This window comes from Macaca nemestrina, chromosome 13 (genome assembly GCF_043159975.1).
Source record: "Macaca nemestrina isolate mMacNem1 chromosome 13, mMacNem.hap1, whole genome shotgun sequence".
NCBI classification, from domain to species: Eukaryota; Metazoa; Chordata; class Mammalia; order Primates; family Cercopithecidae; genus Macaca; species Macaca nemestrina.
The window spans coordinates 118,674,687-118,696,920 of NC_092137.1; the positions used below are offsets into that span (position 1 = coordinate 118,674,687).

General features: G+C 42.2%; 1 protein-coding gene across 7 annotated transcripts in view; it reads left to right on the top strand.

Annotated features, from left to right (window-relative positions):
* LOC105490094 (ALF transcription elongation factor 3) overlaps positions 1–22,234 on the top strand; it is a 620,895-nt gene that overhangs the window by 72,946 nt on the left and 525,715 nt on the right. Inside the window, exon 2 of one of the 7 annotated variants that reach the window (XM_071077267.1) lies at positions 1,945–4,739. The exons of the other annotated variants lie outside the window; for them this stretch is intronic. Coding sequence (XP_070933368.1) covers positions 4,663–4,739 — 77 coding nt within the window. The 5' untranslated portion in view covers positions 1,945–4,662. The remainder of the gene's footprint in view (positions 1–1,944; positions 4,740–22,234) is intronic. 7 annotated transcript variants of the gene reach the window in all.

Consider the following 22,234-nt stretch of genomic DNA (forward strand, 5'->3'; position numbering starts at 1 on the left):
TTGGTGGTTCCCAAAATTGGACTGCTAGCAACTGATGGGAAAAAATGGACATTCCTGGACTCCCCTCTGGAGGGTTAAGATTTTGAAGTTCTGGGGTATAGATCTGAGTATCTTTAGAGTTGAGTAGTTTCCCCAGTTGATTCTAATAACACCTTGGTTCGGAGGTCACACTTGTTTGGAAGAGCCACTCAGTATCACACAGTGAAAAAAGAATGATAGAAATCTATCCGTGTTCCTGCAAAGGGCAAGATCTTGTTCTTTTAGTGGCCTATTGCAGGGTGGAGGGTGGAGGGTGGGAGGAGGGAGAGGATAAAAAAAATTAACTAGAGAGTACTAGGCTTAACACCTGGGTGACAAGTGGGTGACAAGATAATCTGTTCCATACACCCCCATGATAGAAGTTTACCTGTATAGCAAACCTGCACATGTACCCCTGAACTTCAAATACAACTTAAAAAATAAAAGGTTTGCTTACCATGTAAGGAGAAAAAAAAAAAAACAAAAACCCAAAGTGATAGAACTGAGGTTGGGACTCAGTTCTGTGTGACTCTACACCTCATAATCTGGAAGTGACTGTCATGGGGAAATCACCCTCAAATCCTAACAGTTGAAAGAATCCTAGCATTTATCTTGTCCATCATCTTTCCTAATGTGGGATTTCCCTCCCAGCCTCCTTGATGGTGGGCCTCGGAGTCCCAGCTGGAAGTAGTTCAGAGGAGATGAGCCTCTGAGTGTTCCTTGCTATGGACGAGGCAGTCCTAACTATTAGCAAGCTCTGCTCTATGCTGGGTACGTGTGTTCCTGCTGGCCGCTTCCTAGTTTTGCCCTCTGGAGCTATCCAGAATAAGTCAAGTCCTTTTTGTGCATGACAGCCTTTGGGCTATTTAAAGAAACCCATCCTCTTCCAACTGAGGCTTTCCTACTTTAGAATAATTGTGTCGGGTGCCGGGTTCAAATCTCCCTTCACCCTCTTGAAAGAGAAATCCCACCACAGCCTCAACAAACAACTGTGATATCAACCACAAAATCTTCCCAGCTCGTCAGAAACTATGGCTGTTTTTCCCAGTGGCAGATTGTTTCTTAGCCTCCCTGGATCTCCCAGTTAATTTCCTTTGTTTTCTGTATTTCTTAGTACCCTATATCACAATTAGGACACTTGTTCCCCGTTTATAACACACATTTAAATTTTGTTTCTAAAACGCTCACTCATGGTTCAGGTCAAAGCTATGAAGAAGACAGGAACTTAGAGCATTAAGAGAGAAGTTGGTTGTGCTGAAGTGAGCGGGCATCTCAATTCCACACAGCTCGCGATCTTGCGGCCTTCGGCAGTACAACAAGGCCGGCCTTTACAGGAGAACAGACTGTTCCTGAACAGTTCCTCCACTGTATGAAAAGCAAACATATTTTTTCTCCTATATTGAACCCTTCAGCCTTTTGTGTTTAAACTATTTCTCATCTTGTTTGAACTATTTTTTCTGGAACAAACATTTATTGTAGGCAGTGTAAATAACAGCTGGCACTCTGTTTGTGTTGACTTTTGTATGTCTCTTCTGGGCCATTATTTAGTTAGCAGAGAGTTTGGAGACCTGAATTCATGTCTCTACCTTGTTACCAGTTTAGAGCTTAGACAAGTCTTTTAATTTTCTAGGCCATAGTTCTTTTGTGAAATGGGGATAATAAGTACCCTTGTCCTACCTCATGGAGAGGGATGATAAAAATATGGGCTACCCAGAGTCTTAAGGTATCTAGAAAAATGTGCTACAGAAAACAACATCGTGCTAGTGTGCATTATTCATTGCCATTATTATTAATGCCATTATTGGCTTATCAGTGGAATTTAGCCTCTTCTTTAAGCATGCTGTTTAGCTAAAATTTTTGTTGTTGTTGCTGTTTAGACAGGGTGGAGTTATCCAAAATATTTACTAGAAAATTCTGACCTTTCAGGGAATAGACTGATCACTCAGAAAGGATTCTTTTGATTTACTTCAGCTGCACTTTGAGAGGGGCACATGTGTGCACACGTGTGTACACTCACATCTGTATGCTTAATCCGTTTGTTCTCAGGAAGGAAACAGGTAAGAGGCACTTCCCCTTGTAGATTATCCTGCTTCTTCCTTTGGCTATAGATTGGTCTGGAAGAAATAAACTTTTAAAGTCCTGGGACGAAAGGGGTTTAGCCTTTTGAACTACACCCTTCCCCCACCTTTTTTTTTTTTTTTTTTTGACTGTGTGGAAGTATGAACGGATCTTACAGTGTGCTAGGTAAGAGGGAATGAATTGTGGGTAAGATGGTTTAGATGAAGACACAGGCTCGCAAATCGCAGTGGCACATCCTCGTGAGTGCCTTTCCTTCAGGGCATTACCCTGGAGTTGAAGGCGTGAATCGAGTGACATTTTCTACAGGTTGTTTCTGTAGACGCTCTCAGACTTTTGTCAGGTTCTCCAAATATCCATCCCCTCCTCTTGTCCTCTCTCAAATGTCAGTACGGTATTGCACAGTTCTCCTCTAGTTTTCCTTGCAGAGGTGCCGAGTGGGTTAATTAACGGATTATTAGCAAATGCTTTGAAAACCAAAAGGTCCTTCAGAAATAATCGGCATTGTTTGGTTCTCATTTGGAGTGAGTAGAAAGGGTAATCTCATTTCTTCAAAGCAAGATAACGAAGATGGAAGAGAGAATGCTTCTCTTGCAGTGATACCAACTGCTGTGTTCCGAGGCACTGCTTGGGTTGTGTCGTCATTGCCGTTATTACAAGTGAAGAAATAAATGGGACCTCACTGGGTCTGCCAGAATCTCACTGCTGTGGAGCATTACAAACGCGTTAAAGTGTAATCGACGTCTAGTAGCTGTCTGTCTACAGTGTGCCAGTTAGAATACTTAGCTTTGCAATAAAAGAGGAGTTAATAAAACACATTTAAGAAATGGAAAATAAGATTAGAAGTGGCATTTTGGCCCTTATTCCAGTGGCAGGGAACAGAAGAGGGTGTGGAAACCGACCTCAGCTCAGTTCCCTGTATCTTCATTCGTCACTGGCTCGTTCATTACCAAATGTCTATAGATATTCGGATATCACCCCTTCCTCCAAAGTATTCTTCTCTCCGTTTGATTCAGGACTATTTTATAGCTTCATGTCATGTGGAAGTTTTAGAATTCAACTTCAAAGTAAACAGGAAAATGAGTTACAATTACAGTTCATTGATTTCTTGCTGGCTTTTAAATTTATTTGTAAGACAAATTGCATAGTTTCTACTTTCTTCCCCTCAAAACTCACAACCCCAAAAATATCTGACTGGGGGAGGGGGCTTTTATTTTAACCACGAGTGAACTACTGTTTAGCAACATTGACTACAAATGTGCTTCTTGGGAATTTCACCACTATATAATTGCCTTCTTCATTTCTTTTCTTGCTTAACTAGTGTATATAATCACTGATTTATAAGTGTGAGCTGTAATAATGTCAGCTGTCTGCTGGCATGATTGGAGAACTTATTATGAAATGAAGTTAATTTTATATCTTCTTTTCTTGGAAACTCTTTTATACTTAATTTTAAGCAGATAAGTGACATAAAAGACCAAACTACTTGAAGATAATGCATTTAGAAATTGCTGATTGATGAGCTTATGCTTATCTAATTTTGTTTTAAAAAGATTCTAATATATCTTTTGAGAATAGATTTTTGAGTGGAAGAACAAAACTAGTATAGGTGGATAAGATACCCGCAAAAGAAAAATGGAAGGGTTCTGTTTCTCTCTGTCCCAAAATCGTTTTAATGTTAATTCTAGAATTCATGTTTTAGTCATGGTTGTCAGTTGTGGAAAATATTATTCAGTTTAATAGTTTTACTTAAAATAAATGTTTGCGTTTTAAGCAAAACAGTTTATGTTGTAAAAGGGTAACAACTACATTTTATGCATCTCTTTTTGCTGGATTTTCTTTTAGAGATAATGATCTTTAGGGCTGTTTTCTATAAATATGCATATCGTACTTGTGTTTCTGTTTAAATGCATGCATAAGAAGCACTGAATTTGATTAACTTTATTAACAATAAATAATGAAGTGTACTCTTTTATGTTAACCCTTATTTTATTGTGTATCAGCCTTTAGACATTTGGCTATCTAGACAAGCAGTCATTTATATCCTTTTAAAAAATATTTATTTCTCCTTTGACTAATTGCTTTTTATATGACTTAAAGCCTTTTGCATTGATACCATTTGTTAAAACACAGCCAGAAGAAGGCAGAGCAGCCTCATTTTTCAAAAATTTAGTGTCATTTTTATAGACAAATAACACTTGTAAATGATGGATAATAGCAGGATGCTGCGTGGTATAAAATGTGCATGAATTATATTTTCTGGGAGTTAGAAGGTTAACTTGTCTATGAACTAATTGAAAAGCTTTATGGTAAATGCAAAGTGCTGTGTGCACATTATCGGCATGACTTAAACCAGCTGAAAAAGGGATTTTCCTTCCCTTGGGTATTATTCATTCTCTCCTCCCCTTTTCTGGCTAGCTGGTGTATATGGAGAGTATCTAATCATAATGAATCTATAGAATTTATAAAAAGAACAGCATAGATGCTTTTCACAACGAGTTGGCAGTTAATACGTTGCATATTAGAAATGGGATGGAGGTGAGTGCAAGGCATTGACATTATCACTGCATGATGATATATTTTTGTGTTTGCATAGGCCGTGTTTATCAAGATGACAGTGGTTTCTGGCCCTGGGAAAACAAATGGTGAGAGATAGACTTGGTTTCTTCTGCAGTTTGCAGTGTAGAGGTAATGAATTTATCACAAGCTTTTGGTTGAGGAAGGCTAACTCACATGTCTCTCTTTCTTCCCACGATGGACAGTCACGTTAAGTTGAAAACACACCATCTTAATGTAGTAGCAATTCGGATATTCAGTTGAGAATATTAATATGTTAATGAGAACTTCAGAAATTTCACTTATTTAAAAGTAAGACTTTCCTTGCCCATCAAAGACATGGCTGTAGGCATCCATCCAGATTATGTGGGAGGAGGTGGGTTTAGTGTCATCTTGATCCTCTCCTCACCCCCTCCAGCTGCTTTTTCTCATTGAGTGAATGCTGGGGAGAAAAGGAGTAGAGGAGGGGAAGGAGATGGTAAGAAATAGAAAGGATTTCTCACTGGGTCTGGTCATATTCTGGCTTTGTGTTTTCTGGGCCTTGTTGCAATTTAACATCTCTTTCCTTTATCATTGTTGTTTATCAGTTTTATGACAATCACCTAGATTGAATTTCTTTTTCTTTGAGATGGAGTTTTGTTCTTGTTGCCCAGGCTGGAGTGCACTGGCGCAATCTCGGCTCACTGCAACCTCTGCCTCCCAGGTTCAAGTGATTCTCCTGCCTGAGCCTCCCAAGTAGCTGGGATTACAGGCGCGTGCCACCATGCCCGGCTAATTTGGTATTTTTAGTAGTGACTGGGTTTCTCCATGTTGGTCAGGACGGTCTCGAACTCCTGACCTCAGGTCACCCGCCTCAGCCTCCCAAAATTCTAGGATTACAGGCGTGAGCCACCGTGCCCAGCCTGAATTTCTTTTTATTTACCCTGATTAGTATATCTGGTGGATTTATGTCTTTTAACACTCCTGGAAACATCTCCGTTATCATCTCCTTAAATATTCCCTTTCCTCCTTCCTTTCTATTCTTTTCTTCTAGGTCTCTGATGAGACATATTTGGGACCTTCTCATTGTGTTCTCCATCTAGGTTAACATTACTTTATATTTTTCATTTCCTTGTCTTACTCTATTGCCTTTCAGGAAATTTCTTCATTTCTTCTTTCCAATTCACTAATTCTATTTTTAGCTTTGACTAAATGCAGTATAATCTTGCTAGCAAGCTTTTATTTCAATAATTATAGTTTTTATTTAAAAAAATTTTAGTTCGTTCTTTAAAAATCTTCCTTGTCATTTAAAAAATTGTGGTAAAATACACATAACATAAAATTCGCCATCTTCACTATTTTTAAGTGTACACAGTTCAGTTAATATTACGTCCATTCACATTGTTATTCTGCCAGTCTCCACAGCTCTGTTCAGTTTGCAAAGCCGAAACTGCCTGGTCAATTTTTTTTTTTTTTTTTGAGATGGAGTTTCGCACCTTGTTGCCCAGGCTGGAGTGCAGTGGGGCGATCTTGGCTCACTGCAACCTCCGCCTCCTGGATTCAAGTGATTCTCCTGCCTCAGGCTCCCGAGTAGCTGGGACTACAGGCACCTGCCACCGCACCCAGCTAATTTTTGTATTTTTAGTAGAGATGGGGTTTCACCATGTTGGCCAGGCTGGTCTCAAACTCCTGACCTCAGGTGATCCACCCGTCTCTGCCTCCCAAAGTGCTGGGATTACGGGTGTGAGCCACTGCACCCAGCCCTGCCTGGTCATTTTTGATAGTCACTTGTTGCTTGTTTATTTTTGTGATTGTATCATTTGCTTCTTTAGCCTTTCATATGTAGTTATTTTATAGTCAGTATTTGGTAACTGAAGCATCTGAAGTCCTTGGTACTTTGCATCTGTTCTTTGTTGTTTCTTCAGTCTCTCACTCCTGATGTTGTTTCGTTTCCCTGTCCGTTTAGTAAACCTTAATTGCTAGCTCATATTTGGTTGATCCTAATCTGTAGAAAAAGTCTTGAGGTCGGAGTCAAGGATGCTCTTCTCAGAGTATTTGCTTTTGCGTTTGCCAGTAGTCATAGGGTGCTGCTGTCCTGAGACAATTCCATTGCCTTCCAGATGCTGCCACATAACCCCGGAGTTTTAGTTTAGTTCCCCCTCCCAGCCGCAGAGCTGAGGCCCAGCCTCCCAGCGGCCACGTGAGATCACCACATGCCCTCACAGGAACCTTCCCTTTTCTGAGGCTCACTGCCCAGGGATTTTTGGTTGTTACTGTTTCTTCCTTTTCCTTTTTGCCCCGGTAGACTTTTTTTTTTCATCTCCTCTGAGCCCAACAAAACAATAATAATTGTTTTTCATTCATTCATTACTGGTAGACAGTAAAACAACAAGAGTGTTAGTCTGCCGTACTTCTGGAAGCATGAGCTGGGGCCTTTCACGTGGGCAATCCTTGTGCACCTCTGCTGGGCACCTGCGGCGGCAGCAGCCTTGCTCTGGCAGCCTTGCCTTCCCCTGCTCCCACGTTGCTTGCAGCTTCTGATTTTATGAGGTCTGCCTCATCCAGACCCTGCTGGGTCCATCTGACCCCCTGGAAGAAATGTCTTGGGCAGGATGCCCTTGGTTGACATCCCCATCATAAATTCTACATCTGGCTTCCCAAATTAAGGTGCCTTTCCTCCACTTCAGAGGGAGAATGGGGTGCAGATCCTTCCCAGCACAATGTTAGCTAGCCTCTAGCTTCTAGCTGTGTACCAGCTGCCAGTCCAGCAGGCCTCCAAAGTTCTACGGAAATTATATCAAGTGCTGTGCATTTCTGCTTTGAAGCCTCTGTCAGTGAACTTGAGAGTAGGCACCCCACCCCCACTGCGCTACCCAACTATTTGGTGATGGTGGAGGGGATCACAACACAGCTCTTCTTTCTCCCCCTCAGAGAAAAACAAAATTCTCTGTTGACTTCTGTTTTTCACTCAGAGTGGGTCAGCGGTATAAAAAAGCATGAAACTAATGGCTGGGTGCTGTGGCTCATGCCTGTAATCCCAGCACTTTGGGAGGCCGAGACGGGCAGATCACGAGGTCAGGAGATGGAGACCATCCTGGCTAACACGGTGAAACCCCGTCTCTACTAAAAATACAAAAAGTTAGCCGGGCACGATGGCGGGCGCCTGTAGTCCCAGCTACTCGGGAGCCTGAGGCAGGAGAATGGCATAAACTCAGGAGGCGGAGCTTGCAGTGAGCCGAGATTGCGTCACTGCACTCCAGCTCCAGCCTGGGCGACTGAGCAAGACTCCATCTCAAAAAAAAAAAAAAAAAAATCATGAAACTATTTATATGACACATTAACTTTGAAAAGCTCCTTTGAAGAGCCTGGCACCTCACTTTGGAAATGTGTATCTGTCGTTGCTTGGTAACTTACTTGAAACGTCCAGTTTAATACCTGTCCATACAGACATACGCAGCATGTGTTGCCTCCATCATGGGATGGCTTCTTCTCCTTTCTCTGACTCCTGTTTGTTAAATGTCACCTAGAATGGAATGGGCTTCCCTCTTTCCCTGATGCCCAGTTGTTTTACTTTTTGTCACCTTGGAGATAGTACTTCTTACCCCCTGTGATTCTGAGACATAAAGATGATCAGGAAGCCGTTATAGCCACTGCAGAGTCACCAGCAACAGGGCAGGGCCGTACACTGTCACTTGGCATGTTGTTTTATTTTTTTAATGCCACACGGATTAACCATCATTAAAAATAAGGTTATATTTATATAGTTACTCCCCATTAAGGAGATGGAGCTTAACTCCCCATTCCTACAGCGTGGGCTGCACTTTGGGACTTAGCTTCAAACATCACACTAGGGCAAGGAGCGAAGGTAACTTAGAGGTGGAGAAAACGGGCAAACAGTTTCTCATCCCGGTGATCAGTTCACATCAACCATGTCACACCTTGACAGGATGTGGTGAGAAGGGCATTTCATCTCTGTGACCTGAAAAACCCATAATCTGGGTCTAGTGGTGAGTGAGAAAAGCATCAGTCAGACCCACATTGAGGGATATTTTACCAAATGCCTGACAGTGTTTCTCGAGACCGTCAACGTCATCAAAAACAAGGGAAGTCTGAGCATAGTGTCACTGACCAGGCCAGGAAAAGGAGCCATGAGCTCTGAACATAATGGGATGGGATCCTCAGACAGAAAAGGACATTAGGGGAAAAGAGCTGTGAAATCCAAGGAAAGTGTAGCGTGTAGTTAATAGTGTCATACCAGTGTTGCCTCTTTCATTGTGACAGATGTACGTAGTAATGTCAATGGTAGCAACAGAGTAAACCAAGTGAGGGTATACAGGGGGTGAGGGGTATGCAGGGGTTCTCTGTACTGTCTTTGTAAAGTTTCTGTACCTCTAAATCTAAAACTATTGTAACATTCTATTTAAGTAGAATTTTTAAATATTTTAAAATAAAAATAAATATTAAAACCATTTATCTGGTAGCTCAGAGAGCTGATATATATCTGTAGTGTTACCTGCATTTCAGCAACACCTGTGACCATCTTTCAGAAGGGATGAGAAATTGTGGTGGAGAAGGTAGCCCAGTTAAACAGGCAGTGCTTAGCACAGTGGTTAAGGCATAGCCTTTGGAGCCAGAATGACTGGGTTTGAAGCCCTATTTTGTCCCTCCTAGCTTTGTGACCTTAGGCAAGTTGACATTCCTGTGCCTCAGTGTCTCGTCCCGTAAGATGATCATGCTGTGTTGAGTGACTAATGAGGTAACACATGTAAAGCGTATCTGGCATGGGCTACACCTCTGTTGTAGCACCAGGACCTTCACTGTTTTCTTTTTCCCAACCTCTTCAAGTGACTATAAAGGTGACAAGTTTGTGGATAGCACAAAGCTGAGCAAGCTCCTATGAAATTACCTGTTCTCGGAGGCTGGGGTTGAACCAAAGGAGGATGGAGGGTGTGTTTCCCTTATGGGTTGGGAGTCACCCCTTGACGTGTGTGTGTGGACCCCTTGGGCGCTCTGTAACCGCACACGAGTGGATCAGAAGGATGCACTTAGTCATAGGCGTTTTGTGTTTGTTGTTACGCAGAACGTTATCTGTGATCTTAAAGACACGCATCGTGACTGGCAACATCAAAGCCTGTTCTTTGGCTTCTGCTGTGTTTCATGCCAGATACGTTTTCGTTGTCCTCCTTCAAAGGCTCTTGTAGGGTCTGTCTGCCAGATCCTGGAAGTTCGTCTTCCACTCCTGGCAGTTGGCTTCTTGGCTGACTCTTTGTCCAGATGAGAGCACTGATGTGGCCCCTGAATGAAAATTAGACCTCTTTTTCCCATTGTGCCTTTGCTAACTTGCCTTGGATTTGGAAGAAATGAGGACATACCATTTTCTTTAAAACAACAACAACAACACCGGCTGTATTCAGATATAATTCACATACCATACACCTCATTTATATAAAGTGTACAGTTCAGTGGCTTTAGTATATTTACAGAGTTGTGCAACCATCACCATAATTTTAGAATATCTTCATGACCCTACCAGTGAACTCCCACTAGTGGTGTATGAAGGTTCCAGTTTCTCCACAGCCTCACTAAGACTTCTTAACTCTGTGTCTTTTTGATATAGGCATCCCAATGCTACGTGTGTGAGGGTGTCTCATTGTAGTTTTGATTTGCATTTCCTTAAAGACTAAAGATGTTGAGCACCTTTTCCTGTGCTTATTTACCATTTGTTTATCTTCTTTAGAGAAGTGTCTATTGAGATCCATTGCTTTTTTTTTTTTTTTTTTTTTTTTTTTGAGATGGAGTCTTACTCTGTTGCCCAGGCTGGAGTGCAGTGGCACGATCTTGGTTCATTGTAGTCTCTGCCTCCCAGGTTCAAGCTATTCTCCTGCCTCAGCCTCCCAAGTAGCTGAGATTATAGGCACCCTCCACCACGCCCGGCTAATTTTTATATTTTCAGTAGAGATGGGGTTTCACCATGTTGGCCAGGCTGGTCTTGAACTCCTGACCTCAAGTGATTCGCTTCCCAAAGTGCTGGGATTACGTGCATGAGCCATTGTGCCTGGCCAGGATCCTTTGCTCATTTGAAAATAGGTTTTGTTTTTATTGTTGAGTTGTAAGAATTCGTTGTATGTTTCAGGTACAAGTCCCTTATCAGATACATGATTTACAGATATTTTCTCCCATTCTGTGTGTATCTTTTCAGTTTTTTTAATAATGGTTTTAGTTTTGATGAAAACTTTTTTTTTGTACTTGTACTTTTGGTGTCATATCTAAGAAGGTTTTGCTAATCAAGGCCTATATTTTCTAAGAGTTTTATAGTTTTAGCTCTTACATTTAGGTTCGTGATCTATTTTGAGTTAATTTTTGTTTATGGTATAAGGAAGGGATCTCTTGTATTCCTGCTAAGTGGTATGTAATTTTGGTAGAGGCTATACAGTGGGTATACATGGCTAGCCATCAAAAAAAAAAAAAAAAAAAAGACTTTGGATACTGAGTCCCTAATGAGCTGCCCTGGCCGGAAGCATTACACCTATGTTGCTGTTTCATCATTCAAAATTGCTAACTAAAGGTCAGCTATCCACTTAACCAACAAGGTTTATACATTTTTTTTCCTAAAATGTATGCAACTATTATTTTTGCTATGCAACTGTTATTTTTGCTTTTTTCATGGAGGCTTTTTATTTTTAACTGTGTTTTAAAAAAACTAGTTTGGAACACCTTCAGTAAAAAAATACACGTAGCATGGTGTGTCTGAAAGAGCTTGAACTTAGAGTACAGAAGCCCTGTGCTGAGTGCTGTACCTGCCATTTACTAGTTATGTCCCTTGGGCAAGTGCTTCCTCTGAGCCTCAATTTCCAGCAAAATTGTTGAGAGGAATCCATGAAATCATGTTTATAAAATGCCTGGTATACCATTTCTTGGCATGTCTTAGTTACTCAGTAAATGGTTACTATTTTTGTAGTTGATACTAAAACTGCAGCTCCCACTCATTTTTCTCCTGTGTGGTCCTTTTATGATGCCCCTATTTGAATATGCCTTGGGTCAGTCCTTTTCTCAGAAAGTTAATGTCATTTTATTTTCTAACTAGGGTGATTTACTCAAGCTATTTGAGAGTTGCAGTCTCCTAAGTTTTCAGAGTGTGTTCCCAAGGGAACCATGAAGGATAATAGTTTATCTTGATTCCAGGAAAGACAGTTGCTGAGGGATTCATGGAATACATGTTTGCATTTCTTTCCAGAGCAACTCACAAATTATGTTCGTTATAAATGCCGTTTGCTTCTTTGCCAGAGAAGAAGCTTCCTTGGAGTACTCCAGCTTTCTAGTGAAGACAAAGATTTCTTTGTCAAGATGAGGAAGACTTTACAAGACTGTAGGGAGGTAGCGTTGAGTTTAAACTAGTAGCAAGAGATTGGTGAGAATAAAAGATGTGACATTCAGAAAAGGAAGGACAAACTGCGCCAATAAAGTGTCGCAGATACCATGCTGCTGTGGAGGGGTTGAGGGAATTAATAACACTGGTAGTGATGGTGGTAATGATAATTGGTCTTGAGCATTTATCGTGTGATATGTGTAAATGCTATGTGCTTTAATCGTGCATTTAGTATTGAATAGGCACAGATATTCCAGTGAGTAGAGCTGAGAGTTAGATTGGATAACTTATGCTGTGGTCATATAGCTAGTAAATGGCAGGCCCAGGATATGAATCCACTGTGGCTAGAGGTTTTTTTTTTTTTTTTTTGGTTTGTTTTTCGGTTTTTTGTTTGTCAGTTTTTGAGACAAAGTCTTGCTCTGTTGCCCAGGCTGGAGTGCAGCAGCATGATCTCGGCTCACTGCAACCTCTGTCTCCCGGGTTCCAGTGATTCTCCTGCTTCAGCCTCCTGAGTAGCTGGGATTACAGGTGCCCGCTACCACGCCTGGCTAATTTTTTTTTTTTAATACTTTAAGTTCTAGGGTACATGTGCACAACATGCAGATTTGTTACATATGTATACATGAGCCATGTTGGTGTGCTGCAGCCATTAACTCATCATTTACGTTAGGTATATCTCCTAATGCTATCCCTCCCCACTACCCCCACCCCACGAGAGGCCCTGGTGTGTGATGTTACCCTTCTTGTGTCCAAGTGTTCTCATTGTTCAATTCCCACCTATGAGTGAGAACATGCAGTGTTTGGTTTTTTGTCCTTGTGATAGTTTGCTGAGAATGATGGTTTCCAGCTGCATCCATGCCCCTACAAAGGACATGAACTCATCGTTTTTTATGTCTGCATAGTATTCCATGGTGTATATGTGCCACATTTTCTTAATCCAGTCTATCATTGATAGACATTTGGGTTGGTTCCAACTCTTTACTATTGTGAACAGTGACGCCTGGCTACCTTTTGTATTTTTGGTAGGGACGGGATTTCACCATGTTGGCCAGGCTGATCTCGCACTCCTAATCTCAGGTGATCTGCCTGTCTTGGCCTCCCAAAGTTCTGGGATTACAAGCATGGGCCACCTTGCCTGGCCCAGTGTGGCTAAAGTTTTCAACAGAAATCGTTTTCTCTTTCTTGTGTGTGTAGGAGACCTGAGAGTCCATGAACCCTATGGAGTGCTATACCATTTCTTTAGCTTTACCTATCAAACCAGCTGTTCAAAAAACCAGACACTTTTGAGAGTAAAGAGCCTCTATTCATATCTACCCCAGGGCAGACAGTATATACCAGAGTGCCCCAGGTGAACCAGAAGGTATGGTTGCCTGTAGGTAAGAGTTTTAAAACAATACTATTTGGAGCACTCCCCACAAAAAAGGACATAGCCTTATTTAGAACAGATGGTATAGAGTCAACAAATGACATGGAGAAAACAGAACTGCTCAACTTCTATTTTGATTTTATCTATCAGGAAAAATGATCTTTACATTGGAAAGGGTAGAATAAACATGGTTAGGAGATATTAAAACCCAAGATAGAAGAGATAATGAGAATGACTGAAAAATGCCTTTACTTCTCCTGGGCACGGGAGGAACTTGCAGATGTGATTGTGGAACCACTTTAGATAATATTTTGTGAATCAAGGAGAATAGGATGCCAGAAGATTGTAAATGATTTTGACAAACATGTCCCAGCTTTCAAGGGGGAAAGCATGGTTTAGAAACTACAGATGGGTGAGCTTAAGTCAGTTTCTGAGGAATTCTAGAAGCAATATTAATCAGACATTTGTGAACATATAATAAGGCAGCAGTGAGTAATGGGAGACAGAAAGAATCCTCTAAGAACAAGTCTTTTTCTTGTTTAGATGGGATCATTCGTCTGATACATGAAGGGAATGCCAGATAGAGAGTGAATATTGATTTCAGCCAGCCACTTTGAGAGTCTCTGGTGTCACAGACAAGATAGAGAAATGTGACTAGTGTGATAATACAGTTTGATGAGTTTATATTCGCTGCCACAATCATTATGTGTGTGTGTGTTCTTTTTTTTTCTAAGTGGCAGGGTCTCACTGTTGCCCAGGCTAGAGTGCATGATTGTAGCTCATTGTAACCTTGATCTCCTGGCCTCAAGCAGTCCTTCCTCCTCTGACTCTGAAAGTTCTGGGATTACAGGTGTAAGCCACTGTGCTGGGCCCCCAACCGTTTTTAAACTGGGTGATGAATGGATTGATCAACTCATGATATAGCCTCTGGGGCAAAATGGCCTGTTGCTTGTTTTTATAAATAAAGTTTTATTGGAACACAGTTGTGCCCATTGTTTATTATGTATTGTTTAAGGCTGCTTTCATGCTACAGTAGCAGAGCTGAGCAGTTGCTTTGGAGACCATTTGGCCCACAAAGCCTGTGATATTTGCTTTCTGGCTCTTTAACAGACAAAGTTTGCTGACCTCTGGCCTAGACAGAACACTGGTTCTCAGCCTGCTCTACGTTAGAATCACCTAAAGCATTCTTACTAATGCCCAAGCATCTTTCCTCCTCAGCCCCTCCAACAGAATAAGAGGTTGAGCCTGGCATTCTTCTCTTCCCTTCCCTTCCCTTCCCTTCCCTTCCCTCCCCTCCCCTCCCCTCCCCTCCCCTCCCCTCCCCTCCCCTCCCCTCCCCTCCCCTCCCCTCCCCTCCCCTCCCCTCCCCTCCCCTCCCCTCCCCTCCCCTTCCCTTCTCTTCAGATTCCTGGGTGATTATAATGTGAAGTCAGAGCTGGAGACCACTGACCAGGAGGGAGGGTGCTAGTGGGGAGTGCAGCAAGGACCTGGGTGCCATGTCGTGTTTTCTATGAGGGTTAATGACGTACTGTGCAATCCAATCTCTGGATGACACAGAGGGAGAGGTAGACATGGTTCTTTAGATGATAGGGTAAGAACTGCGAAATTTCTGGCCCTAAGGTAACAAGATGATGTTGGTATAGCAAAAAATGTAAAGGCTTTCCTTATGTACTAAAAGTCTCTGCAGAAATATCAGGTGGTGATTTGGCCACACCCAGTGAAATGCACGTGAAAATGAGTTAAGGGTTAACTGCAGGCTCAATATTAGCCAACAAACAGTGTGTGATAACCAGGAAACCCAGAAACGAGGCAAAACCGACAATAACAACCAAGGCAATCTCAGCCTACATTGACATAATTACAGTGAAAGCAAGGGTAAAATTGCTACTGTATCTGCTCAGGTCAGATCACACCTGTTGAAGAAACACTCTTTGTGGGTGGGAATGCAGCTGGTTCAGCTTTGGAGTCCCCTGGGATAGTACTTCCCAAGAGGCTGACCTCCACTGCCCTTAGAGCAGGTTGAGGTGCCACAGGGGGCAGTGCGGTCTTGTCTCTGAGAGGTATACAAGCAGGGATCAGATGGCCGTTTGGTAGGAGTTAGAGATGGAAGTTCATCATTGGGGATTGTATGAGGATTTTCCAGGGAAATAGAACCAATAGGATGGATGGAAAACAATATATGTAAAGCCCTAGGATAAGGAATTGGCTCATGTGACTATGGAGGTTGACGGGTTCCAAGATCTGCAGAATGCCTCGGCATGCCGGAGATGCAGGAGAGCCAGTGGTGTGAGTTCCAGTTCAACGGCTGGCAGGCTTGAGACCTAGGAAAACCCGGTGTTTCATTTTGAGTCCAAAGGCAGGGAAAAACTGATGTCGCAGCTCAAGGCAGTCAGGCAGAAAGAGATTCCCCCTTCCTCTAGGAGGGTCTGCCTTTTGATTCTGTTCTGGCTTTCAGCCGATTGTCTGGGGCCTACCCATGTTAGGGAGGGCAACCTGCTTTACTCAGATGGAAATGTTACTTCTATCCAGAAACAGCCAGAATAGTGTTTAACTAAATGTCTGGCACCTCGTGGCTCAATCAAGATGACATATAAAATCAGCTGTCACAGTGATCATCTAATGCAACTTCCTCATTTTGTGGATGAGAAAACAGAGTCTCAGAGGATATAACTTTCCCAAGGTGCCCCCGCTTGGTCAGTGGCCGAGGTAGCTCTTGGATTATTAGGTCTTCTCACCCCACAGCCATGTGTTCTTCCTGCCACCCTGTTCAGTAGGTGTAGAGGTTGTGTTAATGACCTCTGTGGCCCTCTCCAGCTCTCAGGATTAGACTAACTGTTAAAACAAATGGAAGAAGTCATTCCTCAGAAGGAGAGGCCTTAACCAGGACAGAGGACGGCAGCCACTGGGAGTGTGGTGCTCGATTTTGAAAAGACCATCACTTAGATACAGAGGAGGTCAGTGTAAACCCAAGTGATGTCTGTTGTCTTATGTACTTGGATTATGAGCTCTTCCTTTTATACATAAACACTCTTCAGGCTCCTTCAGAGCCCCAAATACTACTTAATCCTTTAATGCTATTGCTGTCAAGAGGATGAGGAAGAGGGATGTCAGGCAGATTTCATGCTGGCGTGCATAATTAGGTGAGTGCAGGGCCACCATCTGAAGCTCCGTGGGGGAGCTCCCTTTGTGCTCTCTGCATATGGCCTCCTCCTCTTGAATCAGCAGATGATTCAGCCAGAAAGACGAAGACACTCAAAGGGACTCTTTTTCAGGGATATGGCTCATCATAATAGGCTGTGCTCCCACCCCATGTCAAAGACAATTCTAGGTGCTTCTTATACATTATCTTTCCTGCTCTAAAAGACAACCATGCAAGGCAAGCTACCTATTATTATCCCCATTCCATAAATGAGAAGACTGAGCTCTGGATGTGTTTTCTTCATGTTGGAGGGAAATGATATTAACTGACAGGTAGGTCCAGGTTTCTAATGTAATGCGCCCGTGTGTTTTCACACTCTTGGCATTGAGCTAAAACATCTCATTTTAGGAACCAAGAATACAGTTATTACAAGACCACTCTGAGAGTCAACTCTCGGGTACTGTCAAACGGCAGAATTTGGAATTCCACAGTGGCTAACACGCTGACACCCAACACAGTTCAAGTGTTGTATAAATAAAGTCAACAGGCTGACTTTTGAGTAAAACATAATTTTTCAACGGCTGCCAAGAGGAAGATAATTGATGATAAAAGGTAAACATAAATGACTTTTTGATTACCTGTTGTTTTAGATTACCTCGGCTTGTCTTCATCATTACTGCAAAGACTTCAAAGCTATGCAAAGTAAACTCTCAGGATCAATTTCCCCCTCTCCACTTCCCCTCTTGTCGCATTCACCCACATCTTTTAACAGAAGCCCTGCTCTTGGGGAAGTCAGGAATTAGTTGCTTCGTTTTCTAATTATTACAAGTGTGTTAAACAAAATCACTGATAAGAGCCTCCCATGTTGCAGGTGCGCATGCTCGAGCTCGTACTGGGGAAGGCGGCTGGAGGAAGCGTGAGCAGGTGCAGCGCCCTGTCCTGCCCTGCCCTGCCCCTGGAGGAGTCCTCATTAGTGAATGGATTGAGAGTGGCCTGGGCAGTGTTCTATGTGGACCTACAGATACATTATTTTTAGGCTTTAAAACAGTATGATTTGGCAAATGGACCCGCCAAGTTGAATCACAATCTCTAAGCCCAGGAGCATTTCCTGGGTTCCTCTGGAGGAGTTCCTGTGTCTGGGTAGGGGAGGACTGGAAACAGACCCTGGACATACAGTGGGGATAAGGAGTGTAGGTGGTGTGAACATTTGCTGTTAACACGGGACTCTTATGGATCCGTTCTAAGCCAGGGTGGTCCTAGAAGGCAGGATATGGTCAGCTCCAGGTAGGTCCCAAGCATACTGGGTCATTGTCCTTCCCTAAATCCAAGTTATGGAAGGGATGGGATGGGGGACGAGGTAGAAGATCTGGAGCTACTTCTGCCTTTTTCTTCGTAACTTTGCAATGTAACTTTTGTGGATTTTCAAAAACACAAATAGAAATCTTAATTGTATTCTTTCTCCTATTAAATGAGTTTTAATGCTGCAATTTTAAAATGAATTGAGTGGCATGGCTGCCCATCCCTGGATTAAGGTTCTTTGGTAAAACAAATGTAATTCATACATGAACTACAAAATAAACATGAAAACAGCACACCAATGAGGGAGGGAAATGAAGGCTTCATACAGCAAGCTCGCATCTGTTGTCTGTTTCTTCCTTCCCCCCATCCTCTGCAGTCCTCTTCCCCAGCCTGTGATGAACATCCTGAGGCCCTTTGAAAATCCATTTGTGTTTTTTGTTGAATGCATCTCAGGTCTTGAAGACTCACAGCCTAGAGAAGTATTGACTGCATTTAAGGATCCATTACTTAGGTAAACCAAATAATGTAACTGATCTTGGCTTTAATTGATCAAATCTCTCCCACAGTGTTGGAAAGATTGTAATCTAATTACTCTGGTTCCTGGTTTCTAAGGTGAAGGTTACACTTTGCTGAAACTTAGCCTGCTTCAGTAACCTCCCCTTATCTGGGCTGTCCCTTCTTGAAACACACACGCAGTGTATGCTGTAGATCTGTGAACACACAGAGGCGGACACTTACAAGTCATCTGTCCGTGTAGAGACGCCCTGAGTTTTAATTTAAGCTCTGTATTAGCAGATAAGAAATGTGAGCCGTGCTCGTTTTTTTCATCTTAACTTTTTACAGCTTGGGAAAGGGGACTAGCAAGATGCTCCTGTCTAATCAGGTTCAATACCAGCCTCTCTTGTTTCTCCTAACAAGCTTGGCCTCATCCTAATTCTTTCCTTTTCTGGAGACAGAAGATCTATTTTCAGCCTCAGAACATTGCAAGAGCAGTATGTTTGAAGACTGAGTTGAAAGCTGCTGAGCTGCTGATTTATCTGCAGATTGGCTCCCCCCTTAACTAGTTCTTCACGGAAGCCCCTCGACGTCTTCCTGGGAGCCATTGCACAGGCTCAGCTCGTATTCTCCAGCTCTCTTTCAAAATACCTTTTTACCTCCTTTTTTAGGGCTGGTCTACCCCAGAGGTTAAATCCTGGGCTGGGGTGGGAGTGGGTGCACATTTAAACAAAGGGGCTTGATATCTGCCCTAATCGGCAGGATAACCACATTTAAAGAAGACTACCTGAATGACGATTTGAGGTGGAAGAAACGGGCTCTGCCATGGGGAGAAATCAGGACTCTTGTAAATAACTTCCCCAGCATTTCTAAAAACGACATGGGTTGCTGGAAAGCTTTGTGTCAGTCACAAGGATTAGCGGAGAGCATGTTGGACAGTTTCTCTATCTGGGTAGGAGAGGATGGGAGACAGGGAACCTGGAATGTGGCATTCTTCTGGCAGGTCTTCTTTCCATGGGACTGTTGCCTCGTTGGCTGTTACTCCACGTTAGTCAACAGCAGCATCCCCAGAAGAGGTTGTCAGCATCTGCTGCTGCATGGAAATTGGTGCATCAGTCAAGCCCATCTGCATCTGCAGGGGCAGTGTGGAAATATGAAGCAGGGACTGCTGGGAGATGAGGGGTAATGATCTGCCCTTTAGGGTGCCTGGGGGATTTCTCTCGGTCAGATAAAATCCTGCATGCACTGACGTTTACTTTCCTTTAAGAAAGTGTGTTTTTGCACACTTGTGCACAGGGCTGTGTAGTGGACCTTATAGTAAGGATCTTAAAATTGAAACACACTCTGCAGATACATCTTTTCTAGACAACAAGTACAGGAACTCTCACCTAAGCTGGCAAGATGCACGAGTCTTTATACAAGAAACATCTTGGCTGCTCTGTGGCGTGGATTCTTTCTGGGATCTAAAAAAGGAATATTTGGTCCAGGAGTTTTGAACTGCAAGGCAGCAGTGAGCTATGATCAAGACTGCAGTGAGCTATGATCGTGCCACTGCATTGTAGCCTGGGTGACAGAGCAAGACCCTATCCCAAAAATGTAAAATAAAACATAAGAATGTTTATGTGACAGTGTGAAGAATGTGCTTCGTGGGAATGTTGTGACTAAATATTTTGAGAGACAACCATGAAGCCATTTGCAAGCGTAACTGCCTTTTTTTCCCCGAGATGAAGTCTTGCTTTCTCAACCAGACTGGAGTGCAGGGGTGCAATCTCGGCTCACTGCAACCTCTGCCTTCCTGGTTCAAGCAATTCTCTTGTCTCAGCCTCCTACGTAGCTGGGACTACAGGTGCGTGCCACCATGCCTGGCTAATTTTTGTATTTTTAGTAGAGACGGGTTTTCACCATGTTGGCCAGGCTGGTCTCGAACTCCTGACCTCGTGGTTTGCCCGCCTCAGCCTCCCAAAGTGCTGGGATTACAGGTGTGAGCCATTGTGCCTGGCCGAGTAACTGCCATTTTAATGGGTTTAACATTAATGCTAGAAAGCTTACATTCAGAATAGGGTGGTAATGTTTCTTGAAGGTTGAGGTGTAAGATGTTGTATGAGGAGTACTCCTAGTTTGGCCTCCCACTCTGCCCATTGGATTATTTCTATTTTCCCAACTGTGATTTTTTAAAATTTCAAATATATGGAAAAGTTCAAAAAATGGTGCCATGGAGATGGGGGAATACTCTTCACCCCCATTCACTAGCCATTCTGCCACATTTTCTTGATAGCTCTCACTTTGTTTTCTGAACATTTGAAAGACTCAGGTCACGACAGTTCATCCCTAAACATTTCTAGTGTAACTCAGGAAATTTTAACCTCAATATACTAATATCTAGTGCACAGTTTATATTCAAATTTCCCTGATTGTCTTAGTAATTTTTCTTATGGCTGTTTTAAAGTCCTAAATCTAGCCAGAGATCACACATTATGTTTAGTTGTCACATCTCGTTAGTCTCATTTTCAATCTGTAATAGTCCTCCAGCTTTTTCAAAGTCTCTTGTGACATGTAGCAGCTTGAAAAGTCCAGGCTGGGTCTTGTGGAATGTCCCCCAGTCCCAATTGTTTCTTCCTAGAAGATGCGAGAATATCCCATCAGGACAGAGTGGCCTTCCCCTGTGGCACTACAGGAAGTATGCGGTGTCATTCTGTCCCTTTGGTGGTGATGTGAGCTCACATGAATAAGGCAGTGGCCACCAGATTTCTTTGTGCTATAAGGTTCTTTCTTCCTTTTGTGATTAAGGTGCCTGTAGGGTGATCTTTTGAGACCAGGTGATCTTTTGAGACCATTCCCCACAGTCTTTCCCAGAATGATCTTTGCCTGAATTGATTATTGGATTGGTACTTGCCGACTGGATTGGTACTTGCCGTGCCCCAATATTTGACAAAAACAAAAGGCAGTTGTACTTTGGAAGTCAGAGAAATGACTCCAGAGAGGAAAAAAAGCCATGTATTTTTTATTTTATAAAACAGAATTTGCTTTTTATACATTAAGGAAGGATTTTTAAATTTTTGCATGTGAATATCAATAGGATTTAATAAAGTAGGATTTGAAATTTGTGAGTATGAACATCAATAAAGAAATCCCATGTTAATTTTGGTTATAGATTTTTAAAGATTGTATTCATACATTTCTACATTTTGCACACCATATCTTAAGATTTGCACTAAAAATTTCTAGAGCTGAATTGTTACTGGTAATTATTGCAGTATTTGGAACAAAAACGGGAAATGCTCTGAACTTATGAGTGAAAGATTTCCATGTGGATACCTCTCTGTAGAAATATCACCCAAGGAATTTATGAAACACTGGAAGAATCTGTTGTATTTTGTCAGCAGTACTCATTTGAGAAATTACTCTTGATAAATGGGTTTCACTAATTAAATCATACACTTCCATAGTACATTACATATAAAACTAGACTAGGAAATAAATATAATTAAAGTAAACATGCCCTTCTAATTAGTAATTGTTTCTGCCATTTTAAGCAAATTTCAGAGTCACAGAGAGCTGCTCCACGATAAACCTAATAATGAAGCTTGTGATAACAGGTGTAAATTAACACAATGGAAAACATTTACACTGTAACATGCTAAATTAAAAATGACATTAACAAGTCCCATTTTCAAATTCTCTATAATTAACATTTGTTCAACCCAGAGATGAGTAAGTGCAGTACAATGGTAAATGTCTTTATTTATAGCTTAGGATATTTGTCATGGCATTATCTTTGTTACACTGTAAACAACAGGGATGCATTCCTTCTTAAAATATGTCATGTTTATGTAATCTTAGACAGTTCTGACAAAGGGTAAGACGTGATATTTACTGGTGCCATTATTGTGGGTACTCTGCAGGTATGCCACCAGAACAGCTTTGGTTGGGGGTAGAGCTT